Source organism: Mercenaria mercenaria, chromosome 10, assembly GCF_021730395.1.
Source record: "Mercenaria mercenaria strain notata chromosome 10, MADL_Memer_1, whole genome shotgun sequence".
Taxonomy (NCBI): domain Eukaryota; kingdom Metazoa; phylum Mollusca; class Bivalvia; order Venerida; family Veneridae; genus Mercenaria; species Mercenaria mercenaria.
The window spans coordinates 35211979-35229645 of record NC_069370.1 but is presented as its reverse complement, the minus strand read 5'-3'; the positions used below and the strand labels follow the sequence as shown (position 1 = coordinate 35229645).

The 17667-nt window shown below is 35.3% G+C and overlaps 1 protein-coding gene and 1 pseudogene across 5 annotated transcripts in view; both read right to left on the bottom strand.

The window, feature by feature from the left end:
• Positions 1-1986: 1986 nt before the first annotated feature.
• On the bottom strand, positions 1987-5766 carry LOC123532322 (uncharacterized; annotated as a pseudogene).
• A 2512-nt stretch (positions 5767-8278) lies between these two features.
• LOC123559399 (fibrillin-1-like) overlaps positions 8279-17667 on the bottom strand; it is a 128616-nt gene continuing 119227 nt past the window's right edge. For all 5 annotated transcript variants that reach the window (XM_053552727.1, XM_053552726.1, XM_053552729.1 and 2 more), the window contains 5 exons: positions 16169-16182; positions 15612-15732; positions 14871-15040; positions 13614-13684; positions 8279-12916 (listed from right to left, as the gene is read on the bottom strand). In XM_053552727.1, coding sequence (XP_053408702.1) covers positions 12848-12916; positions 13614-13684; positions 14871-15040; positions 15612-15732; positions 16169-16182 — 445 coding nt within the window. In that variant the 3' untranslated portion in view covers positions 8279-12847. The remainder of the gene's footprint in view (positions 12917-13613; positions 13685-14870; positions 15041-15611; positions 15733-16168; positions 16183-17667) is intronic.

Below are 17667 nucleotides of genomic sequence, written 5' to 3'. Positions count from 1 at the left end.
AGGTATTCGTAGTCCTACGAGCATCTACGCACTAACTATATCCTATATAAATAACTAACTAACTAACTAACTAACTAACTAACTAACTAACTAAATAAATAAATAACCTGGCTATCTTCTTGAATCAACGAATCAACGTATCTGTCATCGTGTTTCGCCAACATGCAAACTCCTCACAAAAACTAATTGTCTAGCATGCAGTCCAATTTTGAGTATTTTTGAGAAATCCATGATTAACTGTTTAGCATTAATTTTGTGATTGCAAATGACTCAAAGTGATGAACATTAAATCTTAGTAAATCCGGTATTTGAGTAAAACTGAATTTATACAAATAACCTGCATTCTTTCATATGCCTTACTGACAATTAAGCGCTAACGGTACAAAGTTGATTTTACTCTTATAAAAACACGTTAATCCTAATTTCTATAGAACGCGTGGGAGAGTTTTCAATAATTACAGTTTTTATGTCGCGTGGTCTAAGTCGGATAGAAAACTCGTGCCGTTGTCTACGGGATATATACAACTCGCTTTGCTCGTTGTATATATCCCGTAGACAACGGCACTCGTTGTCTATCCTATACATAGATAATTTATCAAAATGAAGATTTATGCAACACTCTGCCTGATTGGACGAGTGTCAATTTCTTTCACTCTGTTGATTGTGCTACGCTGAGCGAAATGTAGACAAAGCGTTTATCCTAAACGACGCTGGTCACAGTTTTAAAGCTCTTTTGGCTCAGTATATTTAGCAAGAATATTGATATATCTCAAAATGATAAATAAGTTTAATAAATATGATAAAAACCTGTTCAAATACCAACATATATCAAATTAAGGAAAGAGCTGAATACGGCCTGCGTGTCACATGAATAAGGGTGTGATAAGAGTCTTTTATGTAGAGAAGTGCTTTTTAAAAGATTTTCCTTGTTACAATTGTCGTCTGTATATGAAAAGGTTTCTTGCTTTTGTGACTTATTCAGATTGCATATTAAAATGAGTACTTGTTTGCTTTGATATATTTGTTATAAATTATTTAACTGATTTATTATATATGAATATTTTTCTTTAGTATGGCATGCAATATTGACCTCAGTTGAAATCTGTTTTATTATATATATGCTATATAATGACTGAATCTCATTACACTGAGATGAAGGTACGCTGCGTACAGTTTGTCTGTGTGATATGACTACGGTCAAACTTTGCTTATGAAACAGAAATATTGAAATAATTACAATTGTATGTTTTGCTTGACCTTCACTTTTTTATAGGTGTGACGTCATTGTCCAAAGATTCATGAATAGCGAATACGCATTTGTTAAAGCGGGATCAGTTGACCTATTTTAGAAATAAATAAAAATAATAAATAAAAAAAATCCTTTAATTGATTTTTTTTTCTCATGTATTCTAATCAAACTTGATTTGTAGCATTTTTATTAGGCCCGCAGCCAACTTTGTTCAGCTGGGACATTTGACCCCTTTTAGGGGCTGCTATAGCTAAAACTAGAAATGCCTTTATACAGCGTCTCATGAACAGCTTGGTGGATCTTTGTCAAACTTGGTCTGGAGCATCCTTATAAGGTCCTCTTCCAAATTTATTTATATAGGAACTTGGGCCCTGGGGATATCCTAAGTGTTTCGTGTCTAGAAAGGTCAGTTCTTGAGTGTTTCCTGAGTATTAAGTACTGGGCTAATACGCGACAGGAAAACCAAGAGCCAACGCTTTACTGGGTGGGAAGGGGTGGGAAATCAGTATATAGCATTGAATAGTTAAACTTAGTAATTAGTCGCTACAAGAATAACCTATCGACTCCAATCCTTAGCATCCTAACGTTCACAGAACGATCAGTGACGTCACTGCCCTTTCAGCGCCACCTATAACACTGAGGATCTGGGGATATCCTAAGTGTTTCGTGTCTAGAAAGGTCAGTTCTTGAGTGTTTCCTGAGTATTAAGTACTGGGCTAATACACGACATGAAACCTTCAGCCTGTCCAAGCGTCCAAGAAACACCAATGCCGTAATTCCGCACTAAGATTGTCATCAATCAAAACAATGCCACCATTCTTTGAGGCCACAGCAATAGCCCTATTTACCTCACGAGTAAACAATCTACAACCAGGTACTGCTAATGTCATACTGATACACTTCCCTGCAAATCTTTGGAGAGTTTTCAAATCAATAGATTTCGAACCCAGGATAAAATCCCGAAGGGCACAAAATGACTGTTTTTTCTCCACCGGCAATACGTAAGTTTGTCGAAGAGAGTCAATGTAAAAACCCAAGAATCGTAAACACTGTACAGGGATAAGCACACATTTTTTTCAACGCCAGTGTATAACCCAGTCTTGTCAACAACTCTAGAAATACATATGATGTTCTCTCTGCCATCCGAAATGGCTGATCAACGTTAGCGGATGATTTAACAAGAGGGGCACCTAATCTATCATCAATGTATTGTATTGTGGCAATGCCCAATGATCTAATGTGCGACGTTACCACCATTCCCACTGTCTGGTAGACATAAGGCGAGGCTTTCCAGCCAAAAGACAATGTAGTATATGAGAACAACCATCCAGCAAATTCTATACCAAAGTATATCTGGAGTCAAGCGAATATGATCATATCCAGATTTCTCATCAAAGGATACCATGTATGCACCACGTTCAATTAATCTATGAACATCCTTTAGTGTTTCAAGTTGGAAAGGAACATCTTTAATCCATAAGTTTAAATATCTTGCGTCATGACAAAGACGAGGCTTGGACTCCTCAATTGTAAGTGGTAAGATTACTTTCGGTGGTACACACTCACCAACCCTGCCCCAAACCCGGAGGGAGCCATTTGATACCCGTTCCAATAATTCCTGGCAAATAAAGGGAACAAACGCTGACAAATGGGCGCATTAGGGAAGTAACGCTTAGGTGGAAGATCACAGTCATAACACTGTCCTTTAAAATTACCTTTGAAATGAGTGAAAAAATACGAAATGTCTACACCATTCTCTAACCACGAAAGAACCATTCTGTCCGACGCACTAGTCCCATGCAATATTTTCCGCCATTCCTTAACACATGAATGTAACTGACCCGATACAAAGAAAGATGGATCTCGCAAGGGTAGCATGTCAATGCTAACATCATGCCTATCTAAAAATACGTCTTCAGCAGTATGAAAATGAGCGTCAAGTGAGGGCATACCATCCCCAACGTCATCCACCTAGGATCCGTTCGTACAGTCACAGCCGTTGGATTAAAATTATGTTGTCGCTCCCAGGAGGGAATCTTGATGAAACTACCAGTAAACGAGCCTTCCTCCTCCTGTCAAAAAATACAAGACTGTACAGAAAACGGCCAGGCAGAAGACGCTGAGAGACAGGAAAGACCCTCACTCTTAACTCACGTGAATAAAAAATTCACTAGAGCTTTAGACGCTCTTGAGAAAAGACGAGGGTTCACTCAAAATAATCTAGTGAAAGGTGTAAAAGCTGTATATGGTACTAATAATACAAAATAATCATACAATGGCAATATCAACATCCAAATAATCAATAATTTCACATACAAAGCACAATATACATCCAGAAATGAAATGATTGAAAGGAAAAAGTAGAGCCACCCAAGCACACTTAAAACTTGTCGTTAACGTAAACACGATTACGCAAAACAGACGTTTCGACATGAAGTATATTACCATCATAACATTAAGACTTAGTATCATAAAGTTTCGGAAGTCTTGTACCGGTACAATTTCAATCAATATAGCTTTATCCGATATGCATTGTACATAAGAAATGTTTGAGAAGAATTCTGCAAATATTATAGCTTGACAGATCATTTCAATTATCTGTAACCAATATAAATGACGCAGCATTGCTATAATAATTTATCAAGGAGAAACTGTCTGTTATAAACTATTAAAATTTTTAATAAAGAAAATGCAAAGAAAACCGTCAATAAACTCAAGAAATGCTTAGTAAACTAGCTTTTATCTTACCAAGTCACAATATATAGATATTATTTACATGTCGTCAAACTCACTTGCATTAAAACGATATGCAATACATCTGAGTAAAATATATAGCTCCATTCAATTTCATAAAGTGTTCATGTATAAACATTTTGAATCAATAGATGGAAATAAAATGACACACTAATTGAAAAAGACACATAATACAACTGTGTGACTATATGACTACTAGTTGTATTGATTCAGTTCTTCTGTTTAGCTCTCTTCATGAGCATACAGTCTTTAACCTGATGCTCCGCAGAGTCACAGAACAGGCAAGCACCCCTCGGACGGAAAGGAGACCTTCCCCCTCTTGGTTTATACCTAGGTCTAAATGTATGGCCGAAAGAATACGGATAGCCGAATCCCGTATGTGCAGGAGGTAACATCGGCCACTGAGCCTGTTGCATCTGAGGATATAAATCTGCAAGTGGAGAATACTCTTTCGGGGCATCTTGCTTCTCAACTTCCTTAGTTTTGAGACATTTTGCCAGAGCCTTAGACACCAGGCCTGAAGCTTGTCCATTAAGGACAGACAAACATAATGCCGCAATATTCACCTCCCCCTGGTGTCTAGAGGCCTGACGATATAATTCCTCAACAGTCTCCGCGTCAGCATGGGAATGGCGGCGGGAAACCGACGCCAGTTCCTCTAACGTTAATAGTATCAACGCCTCTGAAGGCTCTTTTGAAGTGCCAGCAGCCTTACTTTCTTTTTCAGGTCATCCACTCGTTCTTCCATGTCCTGACCTCCTGTCTTCTGCCTCTTCATCGGCGCGGGGCCATCCTACAGGTACAAAAGCACTTGTTACGAATCCCAATAAATTATACAATGGCAGAGTTGTACCCAAAGGCAACCATGTTCTCATGATAGGGTCATAAGATGCATGCGAAAAATATTATAATACTAATATTATAAAATAGATCCACCTGACCTACATAAACATGATGAAGTTGAACGAATTAACGACCAAGTTCATTTACGGAAAACGTTCAGTGACTGAAGATCAGTCGAAAAAAGCTGTTGTCATAACATGATACAATAACAATAGATAAATTATCAACTAATGTACCTGCTCCTCAGCCAGCTGTTGACCTTTAGGCGCCCCAATCTCGTTCGCAAGTATAACTGCGCAGTGCAGTGCCAGGCGAGCGTTGCCTTGTGTGTCATCTCTGTCTGCCATAGTAAGAACTTCTCCCAGCTCCTCCCCTGTCAGTTCCTTGAACACTGACTTTATGTTCTACAATAAGACGTCCGTATTTCAATTGTACTCAACACACTACTTATGCATTCATATTATCTACATTATTATCATAAGAGATATTATATTCTATATCACTTTCATCATTATATTATTATTATTATTATTATAGTGATTATTATTATCATAAACCAAATAATAATAAAACAAAATAGCAGAATACAACCGCATTAATTAATATAAGAATTATCTATCATAATAGATGGATTCAGTTATATTTCCACTGATAGAAAATATTTCAGAAGTATAGGTATTACCTCCGCACTCATGGTTTCTAGAGGCTGTGAGGACGTCACCCTAGCATACTGCTTAGGAACATTGGCATCCCAAATCTTTTTGACTAGACAAATCAAATTGGTGTCTTTCAGAGTGTGTCGCCTTTTCAATGTCGTGGGTTGAACCATTGTACCAGTGAATCTAAAATCACATAAATTAGAAGAGAATATAATCAATAAATACTCCCAACAGAAATAAATACAAATAGATTCAATAGATTAAGCGTAAACTAAACCTGAACGCATACAAACATATATGAATATCCCGCGATAATATTATAACTATAAAACAGCATACAACATAGCCCCGTATTTAATATCAAAGGGGAGAAACCATGTAAAACAACACAAATCCCCTATAAACACAATATCTATATATATCATCCACTGTTTCTGATATGCATTCATGTGTGGAGCGCGTTTATCAGCCGTGACAAGTGAGGGTCAGTATAGCAGACCACAGCATACCGTAACAAATCTGCTGATAAGCTTCCAGCGAAATCCTAGATGCATGTTATGCAGCCGGTCAAGAGAGCAGATACTGCAAAATCTAAAAATAACTGACCTACTGATAAACATTAGGCTTGTCCAAACAAAGGAACCCGCATCCTCATATAATAAAAAGATAGCCAAAGCAATTAACAACTTGTACCTTCAATGAAAGCCACGAAGTATGCACCAACAAAATTATGAAAACCCATTCAGTGTTTTAGGGGGTAATATTAACTGATTAAACTACCAATACTTTCCACGAAACAGGTAGATATAGCTACTGACCCCCGGCCAGAGAAAATGTCTGCCATGTTAATCGTCACCAAGAAGAACAAATTACGCACCTCCCTGGGGTGTAAGTGACCTCAGTCACAAAATAGCTGCACAAAACAGCAATGTACCACCTAGGTACTAAAAACCACCAAGGTTTTCAAGAAAAAAATAAAAAATAGAATGATTTTACCTGAAAAATCCGAGAGGAAAAAATCCACAGCCTTCCTAACGTTCACAGAACGATCAGTGACGTCACTGCCCTTTCAGCGCCACCTATAACACTGAGGATCTATCAGGGACCACTATAGCTAAAAGTAGATATGCCTTTCTTCGCATTAACCACTAAAATGTAATGGATTTTTATCAAACACGATGTGTAACAATATCGTAAGGTCTCCTGCTATTTTGTTACAAATGGGGATAGGGACCAATTTAGCTAAAAATATAAACACGTTTAATGACCTCTTCTCATGAACCGCTTCATGAATCTTCATCAAACTACTGCTGTAATTATTCGTCTAAGGATAAACGAAACAAAATTGCAACCCTACGAAACCTTTGCGAAAAATTAAAAGAGAACCATTTAAATTGTTAAACTGCGGTGTTTAGTTTTGCAATTGGAAAAATGTTAGATGAAAGATGAATGTTAGATGAAAAATTCATAAACTTCTTTCCTTATTACAATTCGCCGACCATCATTTTTAAAGATATTTCTTGTTTTTCTAATGTTTCAAGTCGACAAGTATGCCGATTTTGACTTCATGGTGCTCACCTGAGATGTTTATTCAAGAAAGCGTAAAGTCTCTTGGCTGTCATGGTAACAAAATGTTTTCATAGATCACATTAATTTGAAGAAATCAGATAAATTACCTTACAATGATAATTACATTTTCCAACACAATCAGCAAAACAAGCTCAAAGCAGATTACATAGGAATCAAAACGTGAGATAGACGGACAGACTGACAGAAGACGCTTTCAGGCGAGATAAACCTTTTAGGCGTACATTAAAATTCTGTTCTTCCAAAGGATCTTTTTACAGATTTTATTACCAATATACCAATTCTGTGTCTCTACTTTAAAAACAATATGTATGTTGTTTCAATAATTTTATTTGACAGTTCAGGTGAATCCGCCGTTCTAATAGCGTTGGACAAGACTGTTTAAATAGTGATTGTATATATTCAAAAAAAGCAACTATTTGGGTCCTTTAATCGAGTTTTTCTTGCTGGTCTGCTTTCTTCATTATCTAAATGTATGCATGGATATGGTTGTTAGATTATTGTTTTTAAGAATCGAAAAAGAGCAATTTGTGATTTTTAGCATTACGTCAGATAGTGATTCACCTGGCGGAGATAACATTTATTTTCTCTGTTCTGTAACTTTAGAACCTGGTAGGGATTGAATCTGTATTAGCGCGCGCCATTTACCAGTTTAGTTGAACACCCCAGTGACGTTTTATTACTGACGTTTCCGAGGGCATGCTCCACTATGTTCCTTTCTTTGTTTTATTTTTAGGTTCGCTTTACTGTGTCTGTGCTTTTTTGCTCGTCAGTTATTTACAACTATAAATACGCTGATGTATGCTTTTGCTTTGTGGGGGAGCCATTAACCATTCCTGTTGGACCTGTTTTTGTTTCGGCCATTAAATAGATTCCATGATCCCAGTAAAAAAGTAATAATAACAGCACTGAGTCCAAATAGAGGGATGATTGGAAAACTGTTGTAACTCACTGAATGTAACGAATAAGTTACGACGGTTTTCCTTCAAACCGCCGCAATACATACGACCATACAAACAGGTAAACAATAGCAACCCACTGTACTCTTCACTGAAGGAGATGTTTAAATGGTACTTTTATGAAAGATGCGCATGCAGTCTTGGAAACGTAACAGATCAATATGGATGACTTATCACACTGGAGACTTTTACGCGTGTCACATTACAAGAATAAGTCGAAAGAGAAAAAGTATTTAAATAAATATATTTTGAAAACCCCAATTATTTACAATGATAACAACAATATAACACTAACAATAAATTATATCAGCAGTAAAAACAAGAAATCTTACATTAGTTCTATCAACAATCAGTTTTTTACGTTGCACAAAATAAATTCAACGTACAGTCAAACTTGAGAACAAAACATTTCATGTGAACATTAACCTTAAGAAATACTTAAGGTAATACAGACCGCTTTTTGGCTTCTCCAAGTGATCTTTGTATGCACGGTTGTCTGTACTTATAAAACAAATTGATATTTCGTTATACTGTAAAGATTTTATAGGCTGCTTAGATAGTAAATCAACAGTTAAGTTATTAAGAATCAATGCGAGACAAAATTAATGTCAAACAAAATTCACAAACTGTCACTTCTACAAAACATAAAGTCAAACACGAATGTCGTAATCGTCTAAAAACAACTCTGTTTAAAACACTATTACATAAACCAAATTATGTAAATATAGATCTTCCCTCGAATGATACACGCAGCTTTTGTTCCAAATTCTGCAAACGAACACTTAAATATTATGCATTGTATCATCTAAGTAGCAACAAAAAAGTGTTATTAAGAGGTTAACATAGGGTTTGTCCGTGCCTTATTGCTATAATGGCCCACTTAAATTCATACCTGCAATCGGTCAATTATGGCACCAGGTGTCATTATGGCAAGAATGCACACACCAGTCGTTTACTAACCATTTTATTATATACCTTCTCTTCTTTTATTTTCGTATTTTCAGTTTACATATTTTCCAAAAACTTTTACGTATTAATTCTACTGCTTTTTTAAGCTCAGTGCCACGTGTATTTGTGAGTCTACCGGAGTCAGCTTCCATTCACCCGTCATCGGACGTCGTCGCCAGAACGCAATGACGGTGCAGTTACCCGGGACATTTCTGATTATGACGGGATACATTATGGATCCGTCAACAACGGGGTTTGCCGGTCGTTTTCAACGACTTCATATTTAATATCGTTAGTAAGGCATATAAAAAGTCTACAAGAATTAAGAATGTATATGATATTTCCGGTTATTAAGATATTAAGTCAGTTTTAAGATCAGGAACCTCTTTCTTTCTGCACAAATGATAACAACAGTTAAATACTAAATTCCTTATAACGTACGTTTTACTTATAACAAAAGTTTTCATGATACAATTTCTTAGCGACGGTCAGTTCTCCCCGCTACAACTATACATAAAATCTATTACTTGAAACATATCTTATATTATTACATGACTGTATTCTATTGATTCTCTGACTGGCTGAATACGGTTTGAAAAGTAATGAGTACATATCATATCGACTTATCCTGGGTTATAAATAGTACGAAGATAAAAATAGATCAAAGTAGGTGCTTGGAAAACCAATATCAACCTGATTTGATCTAAATTTATTCCTTATTTCTTTATTAAAGATACAGTTGTAATAACAAGACTGACTATACATCTGTGCATGTAATAAAATAATTATTGACTTTTTCATAGGTTGATATCAGGATTTATCAACCCTCAAAAACTTTTTTCTGGTTGATAAATCCTGATATCAACCTATGAAAAAGTCGATAATTGTATAATATCACTTATAAATACAGCTCTATCTCAACAACATTTTGGACAAGATAATGCAAAAAGGGATGAATAACAAATTCTAATAAAGATTAATGAATCCCCTCTCCTCCAAAGCTATTTAAACCTGTGTACAGACAGAAGCAAAGTTACTTAATTGTTACAAATAAACAGTAATAAACAGTTAATAATATAGGTACACAATTATTATATTGCAAATAGGTTTTTTTTGTCAAAAGTATATCATTTTCTTTTAAGGTGTTACCCAAAAAACGGGTTCGCAAAATAACACTGCCCCTTGCTTAAATTTTTCATTTTTTATACAACATCAGCTATCATAAAAATAAAGTACATGGAAAGATCTTATTCTGTATTTACTATTCATTTAATTTCTTTTGATACAATGATTCTCTCTCAAAATAATACATCATGTTTCTATGATGCCCTGGCGTTTTTTTTAACGCCTTTGTTTTGTGATATTTTAGGCTTTAGAGAACCATGCTTTTGAAAAAATACTAGGTACAATACTGTAAAGATATGACTGTTTTATAAAGACTTTGGAAATGCATGCAAGAATATGTTGGAAATTTGTGACGTGATCTACAATTTGGCACGTATGTGTATAATTATTATTTGTGAACTATATCAGTCAGTGTTATGGTACAGTTGACATCGAAATAAAACATTTATTCAGCTATGGGTGTAATTCAACAGAACATACAGTAAAGAATACATTGTGAATCAATCCCTTCATCTTGTAAAAACTTACAATCATTGCCAGTTTTACGGGTAAATCACATTCTTTAATTACGTAACTGGAGTGCTGAATTCCGTTTTTCAAATTCAGCCATTAAAACGAAAACATTTAAGCAGTTGTATTATGCTACACTTATACAATTTATAATAAGCATGACTCATACAAAATCAAACAAAATTGAAAACTGAAGCTGCCTTTTAACACCAATCCGGTCACAAAACACGCATAGAAATATTACCAAATAAAAATATAATAAACTTATAGTATATTTCACCACAATCAGCAGTTGTTTTTCTTATATTAAGTATTACAGTATTAGACGGCTGCTTGTGTGTTACACAAGAATAAAAGTTAGTGCTTCTAAGTCGGGTAAGCCTGAGCAATTGTGCCAACTTATGTGCAATGTGCAAGCGAATGTAAACAAAGAGTAAATGCAATGTCTTGTTCCGAGTTTTAAGACATATTTATTTATTATTTGGATTTTACAGCGCACCAACACAGTATAGGTTATATGGCGCCAAACAGGACTACAAATTTTGGTTTCATATCTCATTTACATCGAAAAAACTGCATTTATCAATAAAACATTAGTTTAATGTATCAGATATATGCAACAGTTAATCGTACAACTGTATACAACATAAATTGAATCAAATTAGGAATTTCAATAGTTCACGTAAGATTCTGTTTCAAGTCTTTTGTTGTTTTAAGTAACTTTTGAGGCGAGGAACTGGATGTGTATTTGGTTTGGACAGAGCTTTGCAAATGTATGTGGTTTAGACAGTGCTTTGCAAAATGTGTATGCGGTTTGGACAGAGCTTTTGCAAATGTACATGTTGTTTAGACAGTGCTTTGCAAATGTATTTGCGGTTTGGATGCATATGCTTTTTGGCTAGTGTTTTGCAAGGACATGGATACTGTGGTAATTTTTACACTTGTAATTTGATATTTAGTATCAAGATATTTGTCAATTATAACAAAATGCAAGAAATGACAGATGAACGTAAGAAAGTAACGATGTTTGATAAAAATTAAATGTCACTGTAATTGTGTAGTAAAAATATTTCAACGTTTCCTCTCGTAAACAAGTTATAAATGATATAAAGTGACAAGTGCTTGTAAATATCATTAATCACAATTTCCTTCTATCAAATTTCATTTATATTGTATAAATACAGTAAAACTGTTCCTTACATGCCTTCATCAAGCACCTTTTGTTTTATTTCTTAATATTTCTTAATAAAGGTACTCGATACCCCTACGCCGGTAACGTCTATCGAATGATCAGTCAGTGTGGCTCCCTCGGCTTACTGTTTAATACAAGTTTGTATTTTAACCTTTACTCTGCTAAATTCTAAAATGGACTGGTCTATCATTCAGTTTGGGCAGTTACCACTTGTTTATCAAAGGGGTCTTCAATGAAAATTTTATTGACTGAATAACGAACAGTGTAGACCATGATGTGCAGGCTGATCCTGGTCTGCAGTGGTCGCGAAGGCAAAATCACCTGCCGACAGCTGGCTAAAGGTTAGAAGTAAAAACATTTTATTACACAAATGAACTTTTCAAATTAATGTTGAAGATATAGTGAGACAGAATATTAAAAAGTTAGTAAAAGGACTTATGCACTTGTTGATCGTAAACTGTATTAAAACCAGGGCCATTCAAAACAATGCATTATCTCTTATAACAATTTTGAACACAGATATATTATGATATAAATTATTTAATAACTGCCAATATGTAAATGTATGGTTTTCTAAGATTGCGTATCAATACATTCTTGAAACCTAGTCAATGTGTACATACGCTTATAAAGTTTACTGAAACTGAAATCTAATTTTGAAATATTTCAGGGGTCTATAACTAAAGGAACGAAGCCATTTGTTGAAATTATCGCATCTGAGGTAATAGAGAGTTTGAGGTAGTATGAAGGGTGGCAGAAATCAGAAAGTTGTAAATTCAAAGTAATTTGGCTTTACACTTTCAAAATGTGTACCCTAATGTTTACAGATTTACGTTTTGCAGGAGTGTGAATTAAATATTTCGTTAAACATTCACCAAGTAGGCGTAAACTCACTCGCAACGTAAATTCAACCTCTCTAAAGTCTATTACAGCTGCCACTATACGAACATCATGCCAATTTCGCATTTAGTATTAATCTCGTATGGTTTCAGTAAATTTTTTAAAAGCTATGTCCATAATATCAATAAAAGTTGTCTGATGCATGATGACCCCTTGGCTCTAAATCGACTTTTGGACGTCTGATTTGGAACTGGAAAAAAGAAGAAATCATAAGAATTCAGATTTAGGCAGAAATAACTAAATTAAAGTCCGATTCAGTCATTCTGTATAAATCAAAAATAAGTCCTCGTTGATGCAGTAAAAAAAAATTAAATTAAGCAAGAGGAAAATGATGGCACTAGATCGCTCACTTGTATTTCTAAAAGAGGTATATAGTAGTAGCAACTAGCTTCTCCCACTAGAGGCCAGGTTTCTTAAGAAATCAAATAACGTGAACAGTCCTAGTAACTAGGGTGTTTACAACATTTTCACCATAAACTGACATAGCAGCCTAGTTTTCGAGATTTTTTGTTATATAGACATGCATTTTATTGAGACAGGAAAGTCTATAGTCGTTCCAAATCGAGACAAGCATTCTGGATGACCCAGATTGAAGATTTACCTAGAATATATACTAACAAACATTCTGACGAGGTTTTATGTAGATCAGGTAAAAACTATGGTCACCTCTGGAGAGTACACAAGGTTTTCCTAATTTATAACGCAATATGACCTGTTTTGAACTAATCCTATCAGTTCATAGCTATCAGAATGAACATGTTTCCATTAGAGTGTAGAAAGTGTTTCTATTTTATTTAAGCCAGCGACTTTGTTCTGACCACAGATGACCGAATTTTGAGCTTGACCTGATTTTTAAAGAAAATATCAGAAAGTGTCAGCAAGCTTACCTTTTCTGTACCAAGAGTATTGTGGAAAAGGAAATTCCATGTAGACTGGCTATATCTGTCGTCCTCGGATGCTGAAGTTTTTTAAAGTAAATAGTCAAAAAATATATAGAGAAAAAATAAACAATTATCATTGAAAAAAAAAACACCTTTCTAATTTTCAGAGAAAAATGAATACCATTCTGAGTATTGAATACGCTATATAAACCCCTTTCTTAACATCTTATCATAAGGACAATACACCTTATTTTCTTTTGCATTAACCAGATCGGGTTAAAATATAGACACTGTAAATACCGTTCTGTTTAATAATGCTAAATAAACCCTATTCTTACTATCAGAGACAAATAAGCGTTTTTAACCTGATAATTTAGACTTAGACTGATCTTTTAACTACATTTCTATGATAAGAAAAATTTGTGACAGTTGTAGGAAGTTCATGCTGCTGCTCTGTAGAAAATTCTTTTCCGTGCTAGATATGCACTTGTTATATGATGTAAAATGGAAACAAGCCAATATAACAGGGTAGCTTGATCTGGGATGCTGTATTCAGCTCGAGTGATCGAATATTGCCCGGACAGATAACACGAGGTGCGCTAGCTACTGTTATAATGACCCTTTTGTTAAACAACTTCACTTTTTGTTTGTCATCGAACAAAATCTCAATTTTTTTTAAACAGTTTATCGATTTTGAAATAGGACTGAGTGTAGTTTTTGTTCGTATTTATTTGTAAAATACAGGCCGTATTTTAACAGAATTTATGTAGTTTGTATTTCACAAGTAAGTATGAACAAGCAGAAAAATATCTGTATTGTACCTCTTGCTTTGTACATTGCAGACTACTTTAAATTAATATGCACGACTTGACACTGCGCACACAAAATACTTCACCCATTTCTATTTAAACATCGACATTGAATATTTCCTTCGATAACAAAACAACAGACAAAAGGGTGGAGGTATATAATAAACCAGTAGCTGGATCTGAGATTTTGTATTCGAGTCTCTCGTGGATTTTGCAAAGACGGATCACACTCTGTGCTTGCACATCTCGTGAGATCCGATCTGGCAAAATCCACTCGAGCCAAATACAGCATCCCGGATCCCACTACTATTATTATAATAACCATATTTTATCATACCCGTATAATATCTGCTGAATAATTTTAACTAACATTTACATGTTCTCATAATATATATGGATAAGGCATACACACAGGTATGTCCGTTTAAATCTTTCGAGTAAGAGAACTACAAACCAGCGTCGTCGTATCTACGATGGTTGTCCGAGAAGTCGCTAGACGAATACTCTGAGGGTTCGTAAGCCTGTAGATCTGGCGCGGGATGTAGAGGACCTGGCACACCTGTGACCATTCGTACTGGTAATCTGTGACCAAATAACGAGCTGCTTCTGTCGTCGGAAATTTCTCTGTATAAAACAAACAATTCTTTACAAAAGACTTGGTTATGATGTTTTTGGCATAGTGAAAGTCCTTTAGCTAAAACAAGACTCATAGAAGTAAATTGTGTAGAAGCTGATTGCCCGATAACTTTTCATACAAACTGTGCTTATCACGTCACAATGTACGTAATGTTAGATTAAATGGATGAATGGTAACGTGACGTTACAAGGTAACCGAATGGTCACGTTTAGGGCAACGGATGTTGCATTTTCAATGAATCATTTAAGGAATAAAAAGTAATTACTAAAATAAAATCAAAACAGATGAGGCCACAGTGGCTATTCTGTTTACATTTCTATGTGTATGTGTAAGTCATAGAAGTAAGTTTTTTTATACAGTTGATGAAACTCGGTATCTCAAACTCCAAGGAATCGAGTGGTTTACTTCAAAATAACCGAAACTCGACTTAAATTTCTATTTTGTGCGCATGTTTTCCAGTCGGGACTTGAAAATGTCTTCGAGATAACAAGAATTTTGAGGTAAGCGAGTTTGAGATATAGAGTTTCACACGTATTCACAAATATATTTGAGGTGTACCGTTTCGTGCGCAATCTATTTCTTCTGTAGCGCCAGTATCCGGCGAAGATAAGCACAGCTGCCGCACACAGAAGGAACATCGGTATGCCGAAACCAAGGCCGAAGATCAGCGGGAAGTTATCTGTTCATTATGAAATAAAAAACAGACATGGTGTTATCCAGCGAAACAGGTGTAGTAAATATTCTTTAATACATGTAATATATTTACAAGTGTAATAGCATAATATGATTATAAATAAATAATTTTGATACAAAAATAAGAATATGCATTGTCAAAATATAGTAGACGGTCCTATTAATAGCCCTGTATGCCTTTATATGTTTTCATCATTGCTTACAATGACTTTTTTTAGTCTAACGCTTTCAACTGGTTAAAGCTCTATATATTCATAACGAATAACATCAACCAATGTTATGTTCTAATTAAAATCCGCAAACTTCCTTTGAAGAGAAACATTATGTTTATGGATCTAATGTACAGAATATTATATCTACAATACAGCATTTGAAAAACGACCCTTTGAAGTAACATTATCAATTGTATGAAATTTACATACCTTCCTCTACAGGCCTGAAAATAAAACAAAAACATCAGGATTAATATAGAATTTTGCTAGAACATATAAAAAAAAAATTATATGTAAATCGCGTTCAGGTCGTCATTCAGGAAGGAGTTCATATTACACACTTAAGTCTTATAGTCTGAGGCAAATAAAACCAAGTCTGACCACTTGTTTGCGCCAATGTATTAAATACACTCATTGGACGATTATCCCTCCCATATCGAAAAAAAAAATCAACCTACTGCTGTGTGCATTGCAGACTTATAAGAAACAAGAGGGTCATGATGGCCCTAGGTCGCTCACCAGAGTAACACACCACAACAAACATGTTCGACCTAGTGACCCAGTTTTTGACACCACTTGACCCAGTTTCAAACTCGTATGAATTTTCAAGGAGATAAACATTCTGACCAAGTTTCATGAAGACTGGAGCAAAATGTGTCCTCTAGTGCTTTTTTCCCCCTTCAATTTGGCCTAGTAAACTAGTTATTTCCCAACCGGAGCTAATTTTTAACCTGTCCGAAATTTCATGAAGACAAATATTCTGACCAATTTTCATTAAGATTGGACCAAAAAATGTGGCCTCCTGAGTGTAAACAAGCATTTTCTTTCATTCGACCTAGTGACCTAGTTTTTGACCCCACATGACCCAGACTAAAACTCGTCCATGACTTCATGAAAACAAACATACTGAGCAAAAAATGTGGCCTCTAGAGTATAAACAAGCTTTTCCTTTGATTTTACTAAGTTTACATAGTTTATGCCTCTACATGACCCCGAGTCGAAATCATACAAGACTTCATGATATCAAACATTCAGACCAAGTTTTATGAAGACTGAATCAAAAATGTGGCCCCTAGAGTGATTACAAGCTTTTCCTCTGATTTGACCGGGTGACATAGTTTTTGACCCCACATGACCCAGTTTCGAACTTGGCCTAGAGGTCATCAAGTTGAATATTCTGACCAAGTTTCATGAAGATAGGGTCATAAATGTGGCCTCTAGTGTGTTAACAAACTTTTCCTTTAATTTGACTGGGTGACATAGTTTCTGATCCCACATGAGCTAGTTTCGAACTTGACCTAGAGGTCATCAAGGCAAACAGTCTGACTAATTCTCATATGTTTCAAACTTAAAATGTTATCTCTAAGTGTTCACAAGATTTTCCTTTGATCTGGCCTAGTGACCTGGTTTTTGACCAGATATGACCCAGATTCAAACTTGGCCTAAAGATCAAGATAAACAATCTGACCATGTTTTATGACGATAGGGTCATAAATGTGGCCTCTAGAGTGTTAACAGACTTTTCATTTAATTTGACTGGGTGACATAGTTTTTGATCCCACATGACCTAGATTCGAACTTGACCTAGAGGTCACCAAGGCAAACATTCTGACTAATTCTCATGAGTTTCAAACTTAAAATGTGGGCTCTAGAGTGTTAACTTGATTTTCCTTTGATCTGGCCTAGTGAGCCAGTTTTTAACCCGACAT